Genomic DNA, 21,743 nt, shown 5'->3' with positions numbered 1-21,743 from the left:
GCCTGATACTACTACACTATCTAGTAAGTCCTCTCCTTACTGGCCTGATACTGACTACACTATCTAGCTAAGTCCCTCTCCTTACTGGCCTGATACTGACTACACTATCTAGCTAAGTCCCTCTCCTTACTGGCCTGATACTGACCTGACACTACAACAGCTAAGTCCCTCTCCTTACTGGCCTGATACTACACACTATCTGCTAAGTAGACCTGATATACAACTATCTAGCTAGTCCCTCTCCTTACTGGCCTGATACTGACTACACTATCTAGCTAAGTCCTGATACTGACTACACTATCTAGCTAAGTCCTCTCCTTACTGGCCTGATACTGACTACACTATCTAGCAAGTCCCTCTCCTAGGCCTGATACTGACTACACTATCTAGTAAGTCCCTCTCCAACTGGCCTGATACTGACTACACTATCTAGCTAAGTCCCTCTCCTTAGTGGCCTGATACTGACACACATCTAGCTAGACCTCTACAACTGGCCTGATACTGACTACACTATCTAGCTAAGTCCCTCTCCTACTGGCCTGATACTACAACATCTAGTAGACCTCTCCAACTGGCCTGATACTGACCTAACTATCTAGCTAAGTCCCTCTCCTTACTGGCCTGATACTACTACACTATCTAGCTAAGTCCTCTCCTTACTGGTGCTAGACTAGCTGAATACTGAACTTGGCTGTTTTAGTCCTCATTGCCAAACATCATATATACTGACCTCAACTTCAAAAGGTTTGCTAGTTATTCCATCGTGTAACTAAGGAATTCAGGTGGGAAAGACCTTAATTCAACAGTTTTGTTGAATAGTCATGATTGGTCACAACATCTGTTGTCACGACCTGTTGTCACAAGCTATCTGTTGTCACGAGCTATCTGTTGTCACGAGCTATCTGTTGTCACGAGCTATCTGTTGTCACGAGCTATCTGGTGTGGTAAGATAACTGTGGCGAAGAATATCATTGTGTACTTAACCCGGATCCAAGTTCAGTTTAGAGATCCACTGGCGTAGGGTCAGCTGAACTTTTCTGACTGGTCTTGGAACCATGACAACAGGCAGCCCCTCCCCGCTTGGCTCTGAACGTTCCTGACTGGTCTTGGAACCATGACAACGGGCAGCCCCTCCCCGCTGGCTCTGAACGTTCCTATATTATATTATTATTATTATTAACGACTGGTCTTGGAACCATGACAACGGGCAGCCCCTCCCAGCTGTGGCTTGATGGGATATGTAGTGATTTTGCCAACACAGCCAGATATGTACAGGTCTTGTACCCTTAACCTTTTTGTAAAGCGACTATTTGTTGATTAAATCCGAATGTATTAATACCAGGAATGAACAAGTGAATTTACGACAAAAATAATCATTATAAAGCAACTGTGCAGAGCCTCAATGGCTACAATGAATGGTTAAATGACTGCAGCAGCAGTAGGCGGCATACAGCACAGGTGGCAGCAGACCTGAATACAACAGGTGGCAGTAGACCTGCAGCAACAGGTGGGGTAGACCTGAATACAACAGGTGCGGCAGCCTGGCAATAGCAACAGGTGGCGGCAGACCTGAATAGCAGCAGCAGTAGTAGACAGCAGTAGGTGAAAGCAGTGAATACAACAGGCAGTAGGCGACAGCAGCAGCATACAACAGGTGGGGTAGCACCTGAATACAACAGCAGCAGTAGACCAGCAATACAACAGGTGTAGTAGCACCTGAATACAACAGGTGTAGTAGACCTGAATACAACAGGTGTAGTAGACCTGAATACAAGCAGGTGGCGGCAGCAGTAGTACCAGAATACAACAGCAGCGCAGTAGGCTGCAGCAGCAGTGAACAGCAGCAGTGCTGAATACAACAGGTGTAGTAGACCTGAATACAACAGGTGTAGTAGACCTGAATACAACAGGTGGGGTAGACCTGCAGCAACAGTGTAGTAGACCTCAGAGTAGAACTGCAGAATACAACAGGTGTAGTAGGCCTCACAGTGAAATGCTGAATACAACAGGTGGCCTGAATACAACAGGTGTAGTAGACCTGAATACAGCAGGTGTAGTAGACCTGAATACAACAGGTGTAGTAGACCTGCAAGCAGTACAAGCAGGTGTAGTAGACCTGCAGTAGGCAGCAGCAGTAGACCTGAGGATACACATGGCCACTTCCTATTCTGTGGCACACATCACCATTAATTACTTCTGTTGCTGGTTGACAATACAACATTTGATATGTTGATATGTACAGTACAACTGTTAGAGGTTTCTTATTTTCTCAGGTTATATTAAATATGATTGTATATGAGAGGTTTTGTTTACTGTTTGTTTTATAATAGTCATGTTTATTATTTTCTTACTTTTATTTAAAGTATGTGTTACTTTATTGTGTTACTGAGGGGAGAAAGCAGCAGTGTATTTGATGTGAGAACAGCACAACAGTGTATTTGATGTGAGAACAGCACAGCAGTGTATTTGATGTGAGAACAGCACAGCAGTGTATTTGATGTGAGAACAGCACAGCAGGTGTATTTGATGTGAGAACAGCACAGCAGTGTATTTGATGAGAACCTGAAGTGTATTTGATGTGAGAACAGCACAGCAGTGTATTTGATGTGAGAACAGTGACTGAAGCTCATGGGAACTACTGTAAACCACTGCTTTAGAATTCTCTACTGCTGTGAAGAACCTTATAAAACCATGAGGGATTTATTGGTGTGGACTGTGAACAATTAAAATCACTGTTCAAATTGATTTCTGATTTTACTTAATTAAAAACAATATGAACTATAAAGTATTTAATTTGAATATGAATATAATATTATGGTTATGCATAATTGATCAGGACAATTCCCTTTTATTGTGAACAAACATCAGTAGCACAAACACTTGAAAACACTGAAATGAATGTTAATGCTGGGAGAGTTGAACAGGTGTTCTAGGAAACTGTGAAGGAACAAACCACATGGAACAACTGCTCAGGTGGGGTTATCTGCCAGCCGACAGACAATACAACGCCTGTGAACAGAGTGTCCAAACAGATCAAATGCTATTGTATTAGTCACATGTAACGAATACAACAGGTGTAGTAGACCTGAATACAACAAGTGTAGTAGACCTGAATACAACAGGTGTAGTAGACCTCACAGTGAAATGCTGAATACAACAGGTGTAGTAGACCTGAATACAGAGTGAAATGCCTGAATACAACAGGTGTAGTAGACCTGAATACAACAGGTGTAGTAGACCTCACAGTGAAATGCTGAATACAACAGGTGTAGACCTCAGAGTGAAATGCTGAATACAACAGGTGTAGACCTCAGAGTGAAATGCTTGAAGTCCCTAACCAACAGAGCAGTTACAAAAAATATGAATAAGAAATAAAAGTAACAAGTAGTTAAAGAGCTGCAGTAAAATAACAATAGCGAGACGATATACAGGGGGTACAGAGTCAATGTGCGGAGGGGGCACTGGTTAATAATGAGACTATATACAGGGGGTACAGAGTCAATGTGGAGGCTATATACAGGGGGTACAGAGTCAATGTGGAGGCTATATACAGGGGGTACAGAGTCAATGTGCGGGGGGGGCACTGGTTAGTAATGAGACTATATACAGGGGGTACCCGGTACCGAGTCAATGTGTGGGGGCACTGGTTAGTCGAAGTAATTTAGGTAATATGTGTGTACATATTACCTAAATTACCTCGACTAACTGATGTCCCCATACCATTCAACAGTTTAGGGTCACTTAGAAATTCCTTGTTATTGAAAGAAAATCACTTTTTCAAATTAATCAGAAATACAGTTGTAAATGACTATTGTAGCTGGAAACGCCTGATTCGGACCATTATCAGCAACCATCACTCCTGTGTTCCAATGGCACGTTGTGTTAGCTAATCCAAGTTCGTTATTTTAAAAAGGCAAATCGATCATGAGAAAACCCTTTTGCAATTATGATAGCACAGCTGAAAACTGTTGTTCTGATTTAAAAAAGCAATAACACTGTCCTTCTTTAGACTAGTGGAGTATCCGGAGCATCAGCATTTGTGGGTTTGATTACAGGCCAGAAACGAATAACTTTCTTCTGAAACTCGTCAGTCTATTCTTGTTCTCAGAAATGAAAGCTATTCCATGGGAGAAATTTCCAAGAAACAGAAAACCTCGTACAACACTGTGTACTACTCCCTTCACAGAACAGAGCAAACTGGCTCTAACCAGAATAGAAAGAGTGGGAGGCCCCGGTGCACAACTGAGCAAGATGACAAGTACATTAGAGTGTCTAGATTGAGAAACAGACGCCTCACAAGTCCTCAACTGGCAGCTTCATTAAATAGTACCCACAAAACACCAGTCTCAACGTCAACAGTGAAGAGGCGACTCCGGGATGCTGACCTTCTAGGCAGAGTTGCAAAGAAAAAGCCATATCTCAGACTGGCCAATAAAAAGAAAAGATTAAGATGTGCAAAAGAACACAGACACTGCCAAGAAGGACAGCATCCCGGAGTCGCCTCTTCACTGTTGACGGTGAGACGTTGCTCTCTGGTTTTGTGATGAAATGCGTAGTTGAACTTATCCCGCCGCTGTGTGACTGTTGTCTTTATGTTGTCAAGGCCTTATTGTATATCACTGTGGCATATGAACTAATGGGTTATAGAGCAAACAGCATAATTATCACAACCTAGGTTGTGTTATGGATTTTTTTACTGACTTGGCTTGGCTTCCTCAGTTATCTTCTCCTTTGCCACAATAATCCATCCACCTGACAGGTGTGGCATATCAAGAAGCTGATTAAACAGCGTGAAAGGCCATTCTAAAATGTGTACAGATGTCTCAAGTTTTGAGGGAGTGTGCAATTGGCATGCTGTCCAGCGTCGTTTTAGAGAATTTGGCAGTATGTCCAACTGGCCTCACAATGTAACCACACCAGCCCAGGACCTCCACTTCCGGCTCCTTCACCTGCGGGATGGTCTGAGACAGCTGATGAAACTGAGGAGTATTTCTGTCTGTAATAAAGCCCTTTGTGGGGAAGAAGTCATTCTGATTGGCTGAGTTAGGTTTGAGTGCAACCGAAGAATTTCTGCACAAACTGTCAGAAACCATCTCAGGGAAACTCATCTGCATGCTTGTCGTCCTCACCAGGGTCTTGAACTGACTGCAGTTTGGCGTCGTACCCGACCATCTTCGCTGGAGAAGTGTCCTCTTCACAGATGAATCCAGGTTTGCTCATGTCAACATTGTGAACAGAGTGCTCCATGGTGGCGGTGGGGTTATGGTATGGGCAGACATAAGCTACGAACTGAGAACACGGTTGCATTTTATCTATGGCAATTTGAACGTTAGAGATACTGTGATGAGATCCTGAGGCCCATTGTCATGCCATTTATCCACAGCCATCACCTCATGTTTCAGCATGATAATGCACGGCCCCATGTCACAAGGATCTGGACACAATTCCTGGAAGCTGAAAATGTCCCAGTTCTTCCATGACCTGCATATTCACCAGAAATGTCAACCATTGAGCATGTTTGGGATGCTCTGGATCGACGTGTACGACAGCGTGTTCCAGTTCCCGCCAATATCCAGTAACTTCGCACAGCCATTGAAGAGGAGTGGGACAACATTCCACAGGCCACAATCAACAGCCTGATCAACTCTATGTGAAGGAGATGTGTCGCGCTGCATAGATTTAGTGTCGAATGAATCCATCTAAATTGACTGATTTCCTTATATGAACTGTGAATCTTTGAAATTGTTGCATGTTGCATTTTTTTTTTCAGTGTAGTTTATTGTCTAGATTCCAATGTTAGCTAGCTAGCTGGATGACTGCTCTGTTTCTATTTTTTAGAAAGCCCTTGTTGATACTCGCCAGATGGCCACTGCTCGATAACTACCTAGCAAGATGACTAGGAAACAATTTTATTAATTCTCTATAATCCCATACTGCCAGGCCATAGCCAAATGTTTAGCTAGGTACAGTAGTTAATGTTAGCATATTCGCTAGCTAGCTAAGGACACTGCACTAACTCAGCAGCTAACACAGGCATCCGTGTCATGGAAACTTATCCATTGTGATTTAATTATAATGCCAATACTAGCTACAGTGGTTAGCTAGCTTGTAGGAAGTATTTAGTGTTGTGTACATTGCAGCGGTGCACTTAGCTGGCTACCATCCCATAGCCTACATTGCATATGAAGTGTGACTGTCTCATGTCATTTAACTGTGGATGTACAGGGAAAATGTCCTATTTTTTTCCTTTTTGTTATCACACCTGTTGACTCCCCCCACATGGGGGTTTGTGCTCTCTGATTGGCTCAAAGTCAAGCTGTTGGCCACTGACGAGCATTGCGATTCTACAAGTAGAAATGGCAGGTTCATCGCTACTGGGTCGTCATGCAGCAGCCACTGTGATCAGTACCCATCCTGGTCTATCTTTTTGTTGTTGTTAGAGGTTTTATGATACTTGTACCTAAACCAAAGTAGATCATTTTAAGATGGTTCTATAATCAGTTATGGTCTCTATAAGCTTCAATACGAGCTACAATATCAGGTCCTAAACCAGTTAATGTCTCTACAATATCAGGTCCTAAACCAGGTATGGTCTCTATAAGCTACAATATGAGGTCCTAACCCAGTTATAGTCTCTATAAGATTCAATACGAGCTACAATATGAGGTCCTAAACCAGTTATGGTCTCTATAAGCTTCAATATGAGGTCCTAAACCACTTATGGTCTCTATAAGCTACAATATCAGGTCCTAAACCAGTTATGGTCTCTATAAGCTTCAATATCAGGTCCTAAACCAGTTAATGTCTATAAGCTTCAATATGAAGTCCTAACCCAGTTATGGTCTCTATAAGCTACAATATGAGGTCCTAAACCAGTTATGGTCTCTATAATCTTCAGTATGAGGTCCTAAACCTAGAATGAAAGTGCATCCTTGTAGCTGTGAGGGCTAATATAGTCAAAATATTTGCCTTGGGGTAAATTGAGCCAATGGTCATGGGGGAAGTTGAGCCAATGTAAGTGTTTTCTTCCCAAGTGTAATGCAAGGCATTATCTCTGAGATTTGAGGTAACAGGGCCTGGATTACGTTAAAAGTGTTGTTTTTTTTAAGTACAAAGGGGTTGTTAGGTGTTAAACCTGTGTTAAAAGATGCTTACAATATTAGAAAATAAAAAGTGATTGTGTTGAATTGTGGGAAATAAAGATAGAGATGGTTTTAAAAAGGTAGTAATATTTCATTGAGTACAGAAATTTGCAGACAGCTTAATTTACCCCGTCCCGCGGCTCAACAACCCCATACCGGGTTGTGCCAAGAGACAACTGTGTGGAAAAGCTATGATTTCAAAACTGTAATGTTTCCAGAGATATACAACATCCTGAAATATGTGTAGATATCTTCGTTAGAAATAATACTATATTTCCCTTCACAGAATGATGCTGAATGTAAAACAAATGGCTGTACTTACCCCAGTCTCCCCTACAGTATCTTTTAAAAGATCTCGCAAATTCTAAAGGTATTATATTTTATATAGTTACAGAAAGATACAGTATGAACACAAAACAAGAAACGTATGTTAAGTGTTTGTTATGTTTTTATTAATTTAAGCACCTCCCTTACCATTCTTTTAAATGTTAAATATATTCAGATCTAAATAGCTTTGTCCCAAAAGGTCCTACAGAACAAAGCAAAATGGCTTAGAAATGCAGCACTTCTGTTGTCACGGTAAAACCAACTGCACAACAGAACAAAATGTAAGGTCCAGTGCTCATTTCAATCCCCCCCAAAATGATGACAAGATGACAATTATTTCAACAACAAAAAGCAAAGTTGTTCAATATAAAATTGAGTATGTAAGTGAAAGTTGTATTATCGTCTGCTGCACCAATAGCAGTCCTTGTTAGTATAGCTATCAGATGTTAAAGTTTATGTTATTTGGTCAGTTTTCTTTCTTCTCCAGTCTGTGTGCTCCTCTGAGGAGGGAGGAGAAAGATGATGACCTTCTCCAGTCTGTGTGCTCCTCTGAGGAGGGAGGAGAGAGATGATGACCTTCTCCAGTCTGTGTGCTCCTCTGAGGAGGGAGGAGAGAGATGATGACCTTCTCCAGTCTGTGTGCTCCTCTGAGGAGGGAGCAGAGAGATGATGACCTTCTCCAGTCTGTGTGCTCCTCTGAGGAGGGAGGAGAAAGATGATGACCTTCTCCAGTCTGTGTGCTCCTCTGAGGAGGGAGGAGAGAGATGATGACCTTCTCCAGTCTGTGTGCTCCTCTGAGGAGGGAGGAGAGAGATGATGACCTTCTCCAGTCTGTGTGCTCCTCTGAGGAGGGAGGAGAAAGATGATGACCTTCTCCAGTCTGTGTGCTCCTCTGAGGAGGGAGGAGAAAGATGATGACCTCCTCAATTTCTATCAGTCTGTAGAGTAAATATTTTCAGTCATTTATTTGACATAGAAATAGTTAATACATTTTGAATTGGGTTCAAAATGAACACCGTTGATTGCTCTGCTGTTGGTACACCCCCCTAGTCGTTCTTTCCCCAGCTAGGGAGTGCTGTTTTCTGGGGGACACCTCTGTATCAGCTCTTCCACCTCCACTACCTCCATCACCAAGTCACGGATGGACTGCACACTACCCAGGGGAACCGCTTCCTCCTCTCCCTCCATCCCCACTGTGTTAGACTGTAGCCCCAGAGCCTCCACTACACCCCCCAGAGCCTCTCCTCTGTCTCCTGCCTCCACTACACCCCCCAGAACCTCTCTTCTATCCCCTGCCTCCACTACACCCCCCAGAACCTCTCTTCTATCTCCTGCCTCCACTACACCCCTCAGAACCTCTCTTCTATCCCCTGCCTCCACTACACCCCCAGAACCTCTCTTCTATCCCCTGCCTCCACTACACCCCCCAGAGCCTCTCTTCTATCCCCTGCCTCCACTACACCCCCCACAACCTCTCTTCTATCCCCTGCCTCCACTACACCCCCCAGAGCCTCTCTTCTATCCCCTGCCTCCACTACACCCCCCAGAGCCTCTCTTCTATCCCCTGCCTCCACTACACCCCCCAGAGCCTCTCTTCTATCCCCTGCCTCCACTACACCCTCCTCAGGCCCAGTGAGTGGAGTAGTAGCACCCCCTCGTGATGTGACCAGGGTATTGCATGCAAGCAGGGTACCCTCGCTCTCAGTGACAGTAACTCTAGTGACGGAGGTAACTGCAGCTCTGTCCTCATTGCCTCCAGGCTGCATCTCTGATCCTGTGGGGTTAGGGTCATTCTGAGTCTGGCAGGCTGGTTCAGTGTCTCTGGCTTGGGTAGATGAGCTAGTTTGGACTGTACCACTAGCTTTCATTTCTGGAGGGGTGTCAGAGTGGACCAAATCACTGTCTACAGTTTCTATATGGGCATTGGATGGGGCTGTACCAATGTGATGTGCTTCTGCCTCCTTACAAAGATGTTCTTCCTCCTCTTCCTTCTCGTCCACGGTGAGAGGTACAGATGCCCCCTCCTTCACCCCTGCAGGAGTTTTCAGGTAGACTGCTCTGTCTGTGGCTTGTCTTTGTCTCTGACCAGTGGAGAGCACCGTGGCCTCAGGAAGAATCATACTCACTGCTGACAAAGCCTCGACACACACCGACACACTGTCACTCACTGGGCTGTTTCTGGCTTTGTCTGTGTCTGGTTTGTCTTCAGTTCCTGGTGGTTGGGATGCTTTGGCTGTGTCTGGTTTGTCTTCAGTTCCTGGTGGTTGGGATGCTTTGGCTGTGTCTGGTTTGTCTTCAGTTCCTGGTGGTTGGGATGCTTTGGCTGTGTCTGGTTTGTCTTCAGTTCCTGGTGGTTGGGATGCTTTGGCTGTGTCTGGTTTGTCTTCAGTTCCTGGTGGTTGGGATGCTTTGTCTGTGTCTGGTTTGTCTTCAGTTCCTGGTGGTTGGGATGCTTTGGCTGTGTCTGGTTTGTCTTCAGTTCCTGGTGGTTGGGATGCTTTGGCTGTGTCTGGTTTGTCTTCAGTTCCTGGTGGTTGGGATGCTTTGGCTGTGTCTGGTTTGTCTTCAGTCCCTGGTGGTTGGGATGCTTTGGCTGTGTCTGGTTTGTCTTCAGTTCCTGGTGGTTGGGATGCTTTGGCTGTGTCTGGTTTGTCTTCAGTTCCTGGTGGTTGGGATGCTTTGGCTGTGTCTGGTTTGTCTTCAGTCCCTGGTGGTTGGGATGCTTTGGCTGTGTCTGGTTTGTCTTCAGTTCCTGGTGGTTGGGATGCTTTGGCTGTGTCTGGTTTGTCTTCAGTTCCTGGTGGTTGGGATGCTTTGGCTGTGTCTGGTTTGTCTTCAGTTCCTGGTGGTTGGGATGCTTTGGCTGTGTCTGGTTTGTCTTCAGTTCCTGGTGGTTGGGATGCTTTGGCTGTGTCTGGTTTGTCTTCAGTTCCTGGTGGTTGGGATGCTTTGGCTATGTCTGGTTTGTCTTCAGTCCCTGGTGGTTGGGATGCTTTGGCTGTGTCTGGTTTGTCTTCAGTTCCTGGTGGTTGGGATGCTTTGGCTGTGTCTGGTTTGTCTTCAGTTCCTGGTGGTTGGGATGCTTTGGCTGTGTCTGGTTTGTCTTCAGTTCCTGGTGGTTGGGATGCTTTGGCTGTGTCTGGTTTGTCTTCAGTTCCTGGTGGTTGGGATGCTTTGGCTGTGTCTGGTTTGTCTTCAGTTCCTGGTGGTTGGGATGCTTTGGCTGTGTCTGGTTTGTCTTCAGTTCCTGGTGGTTGGGATGCTTTGGCTGTGTCTGGTTTGTCTTCAGTTCCTGGTGGTTGGGATGCTTTGGCTGTGTCTGGGTTGTCTTCAGTTCCTGGTGGTTGGGATGCTTTGGCTGTGTCTGGTTTGTCTTCAGTTCCTGGTGGTTGGGATGCTTTGGCTGTGTCTGTAACTTCCGGTGTCTGGGGAGCTGGTTCAGCCACAGGAAGAGGAGGCTGGGGGGCGGGGGCATAAGGTGTGATTGTGGCCAAAGGGGCGTCATGATTGACTAAGGAAGCATCAGGTTTGGTTGAGGCAGCACCAGAGGGGTAATCCCTTTCAGCAGAGGACATTTCAGGTCGAGGTGAAGGGGTATCAGGCTCTACTACAGAGACATCAACAGTATAGGTGAGTATATGTGCTGGGGCTGGGAGTGAGAGTGGGTCTGGGTCTGGAGTCTCACTTTGTGGAGTTATGACAATGACAGGAGGAGTGAGGGCAGCCATATCTGGGACCACTGGGCCACCTTCCTCCTCCAGCCTCCCAGCGCCAGAAGACGAGTTCTGCAACAGGGGAGAAGATGCCCGCTCGGCCTGTCTGCTCAGCCCAGAGACAGCCATCTTGGCAGGGCTGGCGGGGATGGAGAGGGGAGGGGTGCGACTGTCTGTCAGGCTGCTCTGGCTGGCACTCTGCAGGTCAGTACTGTCCACCATCAAGTTGTTCTTCCTCAGACTGGCAGCTTCTTTCACCACTGGAGAAAATGAGAGACCGAAAGGGAGGAGAAAGAATTGATTAAGTCCATACAGGAGACACATACAGTACATACAATCAATAATGTTATACAGGGTATACAAGAGGGTAATGGTGTTATACAGGGTATACAAGAGGGTAATGGTGTTATACAGGGTATACAAGAGTGTTATGGTGTTATACAGGAGGCCAATGGTGCTATACAAGAGGGTAATGGTGTTATACAGGAGGGTAATGGTGCTATACAGGGCATACACGAGGGTAATTGTGTTATACAAGAGGGTAATGGTGCTATAGAGGGCATACAAGAGGGTAATGGTGTTATACAAGAGGGTAATGGTGCTATACAGGGTATACAAGAGGGTAATGGTACCATGCAGGGTATACAAGAGGGTAATGGTTTTATACACGATGGTAATGGTGATATACAGTGCATACAAGAGGGTAATGGTGTTATACAAGAGGGCAATGATGTTATACAGGAGGGTAATGGTGTTATACAGGGCATACAAGAGGGTAATGGTTTTATACAAGAGGGTAATGATATTATACAGGAGGGTAATAGTGCTATACAGGGTATACAAGAGGGTAATGATGTTATACAGGGTAATGATATTATACAGGAGGATAATGGTGTTATACAAGAGGGTAATGATGTTATGCAGAAGGGTAATGGTGCTATACAGGGTATACAAGAGGGTAATGATATTATACAGGATGATAATGGTGTTATACAGGGTATACAAGAGGGTAATGGTGCCATGCAGGGTATACAAGAGGGTAATGATGTTATACAGGGTAATGATATTATACAGGAGGATAGTGGAGTTATACAGGGTATACAAGAGGGTAATGGTGCCATGCATGGTATACAAGAGGGTAATGATGTTATACAGGGTAATGATATTATACAGGAGGATAATGGTGGTATACAGGGTATACAAGAGGGTAATGGTGCCATGCAGTGTATACAAGAGGGTAATCATGTTATACAGGAGGGTAATGATGTTATACAAGAGGGTAATGGTGTTATACAGGAGGGTAATGGTGCTATACAGGGTATACAAGAGGGTAATGGTGCTATACAGGGTATACAAGAGGGTAATGGTGCTATATAGGGTATACAAGAGGGTAATGGTGTTATACAAGAGGGTAATGATGTTATACAGGAGGGTAATGGTGCTATACAGGGTATACAAGAGGGTAATGTTACCACGCAGGGTATACAAGAGGGTAATGATGTTATACAGGAGGGTAATTATGGTATACAGGAGGGTAATGGTGCTATACAGGGTATACAAGAGGGTAATGATGTTATACAGGAGGGTAATGGTGCTATACAGGGTATACAAGAGGGTAATGGTGCTATACATGGTATACAAGAGGGTAATGGTGTCATACAGGGTATACAATAGGGTAATGTTGTTATACAGGAGGGTAATGATGTTATACAGGAGGGTAATGGTGCTATACAAGGCATACGAGAGGGTAATGGTGCTATACAGGGTATACAAGAGGGTAATTGTGCTATACAGGGTATACAAGAGGGCAATGGTGTAATACAGGAGGGTAATGATGTTATACAAGAGGGTAATGGTGTTATACAGAAGGGTAATGGTGCTATACAGGAGGGAAATGGTGTAATACAGGAGGGTAATGATGTTATATAGCAGGGTAATGATGTTATACAAGAGGGTAATGGTGTTATACAGAAGGGTAATGGTGCTATACAGGGTATACAAGAGGGTAATGGTGTTATACAGGAGGGTAATGATGTTATACAAGAGGGTAATGCTGTTATACAGGAGGGTACTGGTGCTATACAGGGTATACAAGAGAGTAACGGTTTTATACAGGGCATACAAGAGGGTAATGGTGCTATACAGGGTATACAATAGGGTAATGATGCTATACAGGGTATACAAGAGGGCAATGGTGTAATACAGGAGGGTAATGCTGTTATACAGGAGGGTACTGGTGCTATACAGGGTATACAAGAGAGTAACGGTTTTATACAGGGCATACAAGAGGGTAATGGTGCTATACAGGGCATACAAGAGGGTAACGGTTTTATACAGGGCATACAATAGGGTAATGATGTTACACAATAGGGTAATGCTTTTATACAGGAGGGTAATGGTGTTATACAAGAGGGTAATGTTGTTATACACTTCTATTACTGCCAGTAGAAAAGACAAGGGATGGGTTTTTAGCAACTTATTTTAGAACATGGGAGACCAAAAGGGAACACAGTGAAATGTGTTCATTTTTATATGCATTGGGTTGATAAGTGTTTGTCTCCTATACTTTAGTAGAATGGATTGGGTTGATAAGTAGTTGTCTCCTATACTTTAGTAGAATGGATTGGGTTGATAAGTAGTTGTCTCCTATACTTTAGTAGAATGGATTGGGTTGATAAGTAGTTGTCTCCTATACTTTAGTAGAATGGATTGGGTTGATAAGTAGTTGTCTCCTATACTTTAGTAGAATGGATTGGGTTGATAAGTAGTTGTCTCCTATACTTTAGTAGAATGCATTGGGTTGATAAATAGTTGTCTCCTATACTTTAGTAGAATGGATTGGGTTGATAAATAGTTGTCTCCTATACTTTAGTACAACGGGTTGGGTTGATAAGTGTTTGTCTCCTATACTTTAGTAGAATGGATTGGGTTGGTAAGTAGTTGTCTCCTATACTTTAGTAGAATGAGACAACCAATCAGAGACAACGATAAACAGCTGCCTCTGATTTAGAACCAATCTAGGCGTAGACATATAAACCCCTAGACATACGAAAACTAAACAAAACACCCTCGTCACACCTTGACCTAACCAAAATAATAAAGATAACTAAGATTAGGCAGTGACACATTTTATATGGTGAGCTACCGAGTGGCAAGGACAGGCAAGCCCCATACTATTGTGGAGGACTTCTTCTTGCTGCGTGGATATGGCTGGGACAATGCTGGGGGAAAAGGCCCAAACAACTATACAGACAATCCCTTCATCCAACAACACGGTTTCACGATGCATCAGTGACATGGCAGGAGATGTTTTGAAACAATTACTGCTTCGCCAGTGAATTATATGCGTTACAGCTGGATGAGTCAACAGACGTGGTGGGCCTGGCACAGCTCCTGGTATATGTCTGTTACAGCTGGATGAGTCAACAGGCCTGGCACAGCTCCTGGTATATGTATGTTACAGCTGGATGAGTCAACAGGCCTGGCACAGCTCCTGGTATATGTCTGTTACAGCTGGATGATCAACAGGCCTGGCACAGCTCCTGGTATATGTCTGTTACAGCTGGATGAGTCAACAGGCCTGGCACAGCTCCAGCTGGATGAGTCAACAGGCCTGGCACAGCTCTGGTATATGTCTGTTACAGCTGGATGAGTCAACAGGCCTGGCACAGCTCCTGGATGTTACAGCTGGATGAGTCAACAGACGTGGTGGGCCTGGCAGAGCTCCTGGTATATGTCTGTTACAGCTGGATGAGTCAACAGACGTGGTGGGCCTGGCAGAGCTCCTGGTATATGTCTGTTACAGCTGGATAAGTCAACAGACGTGGTGGGCCTTGCACAGCTCCTGGTATATGTCTGTTACAGCTGGTGGTCAAGATGTGTTGGTATCTGTACTGATGGTGTAAAAGCCATGACAGGGAGACATAGTGGAGTGGTAACGCCTGTGCAAGCAGTTGCTACCTTCGCCACTTGGGTCCACTACAGCATCCACCGAGAGGCTCTTGGGTACACTACAGCATCCACCGAGAGGCTCTTGGGTACACTACAGCATCCACCGAGAGGCTCTTGGGTACACTGCAGCATCCACCGAGAGGCTCTTGGGTAGACTGCAGCATCCACCGAGAGGCTCTTGGGTACACTGCAGCATCCACCGAGAGGCAGCATCCACTGCAGCATCCACCGAGAGGCTCTTGGGTACACTGCAGCATCCACCAAGAGGCATCCACCGAGAGGCTTGGGTACACTGCAGCATCCACCGAGAGGCTCTTGGGTACACTACAGCATCCACCAAGAGGCTCTTGGGTACACTACAGCATCCACCGAGAGGCTCTTGGGTAGACTACAGCAACCACCGAGAGGCTCTTGGGTACACTACAGCATCCACCGAGAGGCTCTTGGGTAGACTACAGCATCCACCGAGAGGCTCTTGGGTACACTGCAGCATCCACAGAGAGGCTCTTGGGTACACTGCAGCATCCACCAAGTGGCTCTTGGGTACACTGCAGCATCCACCAAGAGGCTCTTGGGTAGACTGCAGCATCCACCAAGAGACTCTTGGGTACACTGCAGCATCCACCGAGAGGCTCTTGGGTACACTGCAGCATCCACCGAGAGGCTCTTGGGTACACTACAGCATCCACCGAGAGGCTCTTGGGTCCACTGCAGCATCCACCGAGAGGCTCTTGGGTAGACTGCAGCATCCACCGAGAGGCTCTTGGGACGAGTCTCTCACACGACTGGCGAGGATGTTGTTTCTCGCCTGAATGATCTGAATCTAGGATTACAGGGACTCTCCTCAACTATATTTGATGTGTGGGGCAAAATTGAGACTATGATTAAGAAGTCGGAGCTCTTCTCTGTCTGCATTAACAAGGACAACACACAGGTCTTTCCATCATTGAACTCAAGCTAACGGACAATGTCAAATGCGAAGCACCTGAGTGAGTTGGGTGCACAATTACGCAGGTACTTTCCCGAAATGGATGACACAAACAACTGTATTCGTTATCCCTTTCATGCCCTGCCTCCAGTCCACTTACCGATATCTGAACAAGAGAGCCTCATTGAAATTGCTACAAGTAGTTCTGTGAAAATTGAATTTAATCAGAAGCCACTTCCAGATTTCAGGATAGGGCCGTGCTCAGAGTTTCTTGCCTTGGCAAATCGAGCTGTTAAGATGCCCTTTGCAACCACGTACCTATGTGAGACTGGATTCTCGGCCCTCACTAGTATGAAAACTAAATACAGGCATAGACTGTGTGTGAAAAATGATTTAAGACTGAGACTCTCTCCAATACAACTCACATCAACAACAGTCACCCACGAAGCATCGTTACCCATCGCTCCACAAAAGCTGCGGCCCTTGCAGAGCAAGGGGAACTACTACTTCAAGGTCTCAGAGCAAGTGACGTCACCGATTGAAACGCTATTTAGCGCGCACCGCTAACTAAGCTAGCCGTTTCACATCCGTTACATGTGCATCCTTTCAAGCACACCCTTCTCAATTCTTGATGAACAATTAAGGTTTGATATGTAAGATGGTGAAATAAAGAGCAAAATTATTGATTATTGTTATTTGTGCCCTGGTCCTATAAGAGCTCTTTGACACTTCCCACAAGCCGGGTTGTGATAAAAACTCGCACTCATTCTTATGTTAAATAAATGTATCGTATAGTGTGTGTGTGGCAGGCTTACAATGATGGAAAAACACATGGCTGTATATATAAAGAGAATCCTGGTCCCTGGATGACAGACAGAAGCAGGTAAACTCACCTTTGTCCACCTCGATGGTCAGAATGTTCAGTAGAATATCTTCATAAACGTTTTCCACTTTGATGAAGTTGGTGTAATCAGCAAAGATGTACTGGTCTAACTTCTGCAGGTCCTGTAAAGTGTTGGTTTCACGGTTTATATTCTGATGAACTAACAGTACCTGCTCCAACGTTACTTTCATTTGATAGGGTGAGATGTGGATGGACTGAGACCATCAGCCCTGGGATATATCTAGCATATAATGACTGATATAAAGAGACAAAAGGTTACCAGCGTACATACCGGTTTGTGTGCCGGAGCCAGGCTCCTCCTGATAGCAGGAAGCGTGATGTCAACCAGAGCCTCCTGAAAGATCCTCTTCCTCACCGTGCTACTGTCATGGTCATATTGCTGCAGGGAACAACCACAGAACAAGAATGTTACGAGACTCTACACCCTGTTTTAGACATATTGCTCAAGGAAAGATGCATCAATCAATCAATAAAACAATCAATCCATCAACTAATCAATAAACCAATCAATCCATAAATCTAACCAACCAACCAGTCAACCAATTATTCACAACCACACAAGTCAACCACACAAGACAACCACACAAGACAACAAGACAACCACACATCAAGACAGCCACACAAGACAACCACACAACAAGACAACCACACAACAAGACAACCACACATCAAGACAACCACACAAGACAACAAGACAACCACACATCAAGACAACCACACAAGACAACAAGACAACCACACAAGACAACAAGACAACCACACAAGACAAACACACAACAAGACAACCACACAACAAGACAACCACACAAGACAACCACACAACAAGACAACCACACAAGTCAACCACACAAGACAACCACACAAGACAACCACAACAAGACAACCACACAACAAGACAACCACACAAGTCAACCACACAAGACAACCACACAAGACAACCCCACAAGACAACCACAACAAGACAACCACACAACAAGACAACCACACAAGACAACCACAACAAGACAACCACACAACAAGACAACCACACAAGACGACAAGACAACCACAACAAGACAACCACACAAGACAACCACACAACCACAACAAGACAACCATACAAGACAACCACACAACAAGTGTTAGACAGAATAACCAAGGCTGAGTTTCTCCTAGTCAACTATGAATTCACTGAAAGTAAGCTACAATAGGTAGGGGAGTGTTGCATCGTACAGTCAGAAGGCAGGAGGTGTGGAGCTACAGTCAGAAGGCAGGAGGTATGGAGCTACAGTCAGAAGGCAGGAGGTGTGGAGCTACGGTCAGAAGGCAGGAGGTATGGAGCTACAGTCAGAAGGCAGGAGGTATGGCGCTACAGTCAGAAGGCAGGAGGTGTGGAGCTACAGTCAGAAGGCAGGAGGTATGGAGCTACAGTCAGAAGGCAGGAGGTGTGGAGCTACAGTCAGAAGGCAGGAGGTATGGCGCTACAGTCAGAAGGCAGGAGGTATGGCGCTACAGTCAGAAGGCAGGAGGTGTGGCGCTACAGTCAGAAGGCAGGAGGTATGGAGCTACAGTCAGAAGGCAGGAGGTGTGGAGCTACAGTCAGAAGGCAGGAGGTGTGGAGCTACAGTCAGAAGGCAGGAGGTATGGCGCTACAGTCAGAAGGCAGGAGGTGTGGAGCTACAGTCAGAAGGCAGGAGGTGTGGAGCTACAGTCAGAAGGCAGGAGGTGTGGAGCAGGAGGTGTGGAGCTACAGTCAGAAGGCAGGAGGTGTGGAGCTACAGTCAGAAGGCAGGAGGTGTGGAGCTACAGTCAGAAGGCAGGAGGTGTGGAGCTACAGTCAGAAGGCAGGAGGTGTGGAGCTACAGTCAGAAGGCAGGAGGTGTGGAGCTACAGTCAGAAGGCAGGAGGTGTGGAGCTACAGTCAGAAGGCAGGAGGTGTGGAGCTACAGTCAGAAGGCAGGAGGTGTGGAGCTACAGTCAGAAGGCAGGAGGTGTGGAGCTACAGTCAGAAGGCAGGAGGTGTGGAGCTACAGTCAGAAGGCAGGAGGTGTGGAGCTACAGTCAGAAGGCAGGAGGTGTGGAGCTACAGTCAGAAGGCAGGAGGTATGGAGCTACAGTCAGAAGGCAGGAGGTGTGGAGCTACAGTCAGAAGGCAGGAGGTGTGGAGCTACAGTCAGAAGGCAGGATGTATGGAGCTACAGTCAGAAGGCAGGAGGTATGAAGCTCTGTCTGTTATCTCACCTTGAGGACTCTGAGCTTTGCTTTCTCCATGGCTGAGGTGAGTTTTGAAGGGTTGTCTTTCAGTGAGCTCTGGAGGAGCAATTTAAAGGTGTACATGGCATTCTCCATCAGCTACAACACAGAACCACACAGCATTCTCTATCAGCTACAACACAGAACCACACAGCATTCTCTATCAGCTACAACACAGAACCACACAGCATTCTCTATCAGCTACAACACAGAACCACACAGCATTCTCTATCAGCTACAACACAGAAACACACAGCATTCTCCATCAGCTAAAACACAGAACCACACAGCATTCTCTATCAGCTACAACACAGAACCACACAGCATTCTCTACAGAACCACACAGCATTCTCTATCAGCTACAACACAGAAACACACAGCATTCTCCATCAGCTAAAACACAGAACCACACAGCATTCTCTATCAGCTACAACACAGAACCACACAGCATTCTCTATCAGCTACAACACAGAACCACACAGCATTCTCTATCAGCTACAACACAGAACCACACAGCATTCTCCATCAGCTACAACAAGACAGAACCACACAGCATTCTCTATCAGCTACAACACAGAACCACACAGCATTCTCTATCAGCTACAACACAGAAACACACAGCATTCTCTATCAGCTACAACACAGAACCACACAGCATTCTCTATCAGCTACAACATCAGCTACAACACAGAACAGCATTCTCTACAGCACAACAGCATTCTCTATCAGTTACAACAAAACAGAACCACACAGCATTCTCTATCAGCTACAACACAGAACCACACAGCAATCTCTATCAGCTACAACACAGAAACACACAGCATTCTCTATCAGCTACAACACAGAATCACACAGCATTCTCCATCAGTTACAACAAGACAGAACCACACAGCATTCTCTATCAGCTACAACACAGAACCACACAGCATTCTCTATCAGCTACAACACAGAAACACACAGCATTCTCTATCAGCTACAACACAGAAACACACAGCATTCTCTATCAGCTACAACACAGAACCACACAGCATTCTCTATCAGCTACAACAAGACAGAACCACACAGCATTCTCTATCAGTTACAACAAAACAGAACCACACAGCATTCTCTATCAGCTACAACACAGAACCACACAGCATTCTCTATCAGCTACAACACAGAAACACACAGCATTCTCTATCAGCTACAACACAGAATCACACAGCATTCTCCATCAGTTACAACAAGACAGAACCACACAGCATTCTCTATATCAGCTACAACACAGAAACACACAGCAATCTCTATCAGCTACAACACAGAAACACACAGCATTCTCTATCAGCTACAACACAGAATCACACAGCATTCTCCATCAGTTACAACAAGACAGAACCACACAGCATTCTCTATCAGCTACAACAAGATAGAAACACATAGGATAACATCTCATCCAAATCTGAGATGTGAGGAAATGGTATGTTGTAGAATATACAGAAAAGAGATTAACGACAGAGTTAGTTTTTTGTCGAGTCTAGGTCTACTTTTGACATGTCCTACAGTATCTGTCTAACCTGCTGCATGTCTATCTGCGTGCAGTGGATCAGACGAACTGAGTTGGAGAACTTGAAGCGATGCCTGAGGTCCTGAAGCTGTTCTGTCAGGACCTCCACTTTCTGGTAACACTCTTCCAGACTTGCCTGACACATCTGACCCAGCGCCTGGGGAGAGAGAAAGGGGAGAGAGAAAGAGAGAGAGAGGCAACACACACTTGTACAGTCGTCTCAAATAAAACTGTGAAGGACCTCGGCGTTACTCTGGACCCTGATCTCTCTTTTGAAGAACATATCAAGACCATTTCAAGGACAGCTTTTTTCCATCTACGTAACATTGCAAAAATCAGAAACTTTCTGTCCAAAAATGATTCAGAAAAATTAATCCATGCTTTTGTCACTTCTAGGTTAGACTACTGCAATGCTCTACTTTCCGGCTACCCGGATAAAGCACTAAATAAACTTCAGTTAGTGCTAAATACGGCTGCTAGAATCCTGACTAGAACCAAAAAATTTGATCATATTACTCCAGTGCTAGCCTCCCTACACTGGCTTCCTGTCAAAGCAAGGGCTGATTTCAAGGTTTTACTGCTAACCTACAAAGCATTACATGGGCTTGCTCCTACCTATCTCTCTGATTTGGTCCTGTCGTACATACCTACACGTACGCTACGGTCACAAGACGCAGGCCTCCTAATTGTCCCTAGAATTTCTAAGCAAACAGCTGGAGGCAGGGCTTTCTCCTATAGAGCTCCATTTTTATGGAACGGTCTGCCTACCCATGTCAGAGACGCAAACTCGGTCTCAACCTTTAAGTCTTTATTGAAGACTCATCTTTTCAGTGGGTCATATGATTGAGTGTAGTCTGGCCCAGGAGTGGGAAGGTGAACGGAAAGGCTCTGGAGCAACGAACCACCCTTGCTGTCTCTGCCTGGCCGGTTCCCCTCTCTCCACTGGGATTCTCTGCCTCTAACCCTGTTACAGGGGCTGAGTCACTGGCTTACTGGTGCTCTT

The 21,743-nt window shown here is 45.3% G+C and overlaps 1 protein-coding gene and 1 long non-coding RNA gene across 2 annotated transcripts in view; one reads left to right on the top strand and one right to left on the bottom strand.

The window, feature by feature from the left end:
• Positions 1–2,405: 2,405 nt before the first annotated feature.
• LOC135507542 (uncharacterized) lies at positions 2,406–2,785 on the top strand. The gene is made up of 2 exons (XR_010450670.1): positions 2,406–2,517; positions 2,597–2,785. It is a non-coding gene; the product is annotated as an uncharacterized LOC135507542 (long non-coding RNA).
• A 4,787-nt stretch (positions 2,786–7,572) lies between these two features.
• The window catches only part of LOC135508628 (protein Niban 1-like), an 83,427-nt gene continuing 69,256 nt past the window's right edge, over positions 7,573–21,743 (bottom strand). The window contains 6 exon segments of the mRNA XM_064928872.1: positions 7,573–8,856; positions 8,859–11,442; positions 16,955–17,066; positions 17,237–17,344; positions 19,186–19,296; positions 20,751–20,897. Coding sequence (XP_064784944.1) covers positions 8,535–8,856; positions 8,859–11,442; positions 16,955–17,066; positions 17,237–17,344; positions 19,186–19,296; positions 20,751–20,897 — 3,384 coding nt within the window. The 3' untranslated portion in view covers positions 7,573–8,534.

This window comes from Oncorhynchus masou, chromosome 3 (genome assembly GCF_036934945.1).
Source record: "Oncorhynchus masou masou isolate Uvic2021 chromosome 3, UVic_Omas_1.1, whole genome shotgun sequence".
In the NCBI taxonomy this organism is placed as follows: Eukaryota; Metazoa; Chordata; class Actinopteri; order Salmoniformes; family Salmonidae; genus Oncorhynchus; species Oncorhynchus masou.
This window is presented reverse-complemented; position numbering and strand designations above follow the sequence as displayed.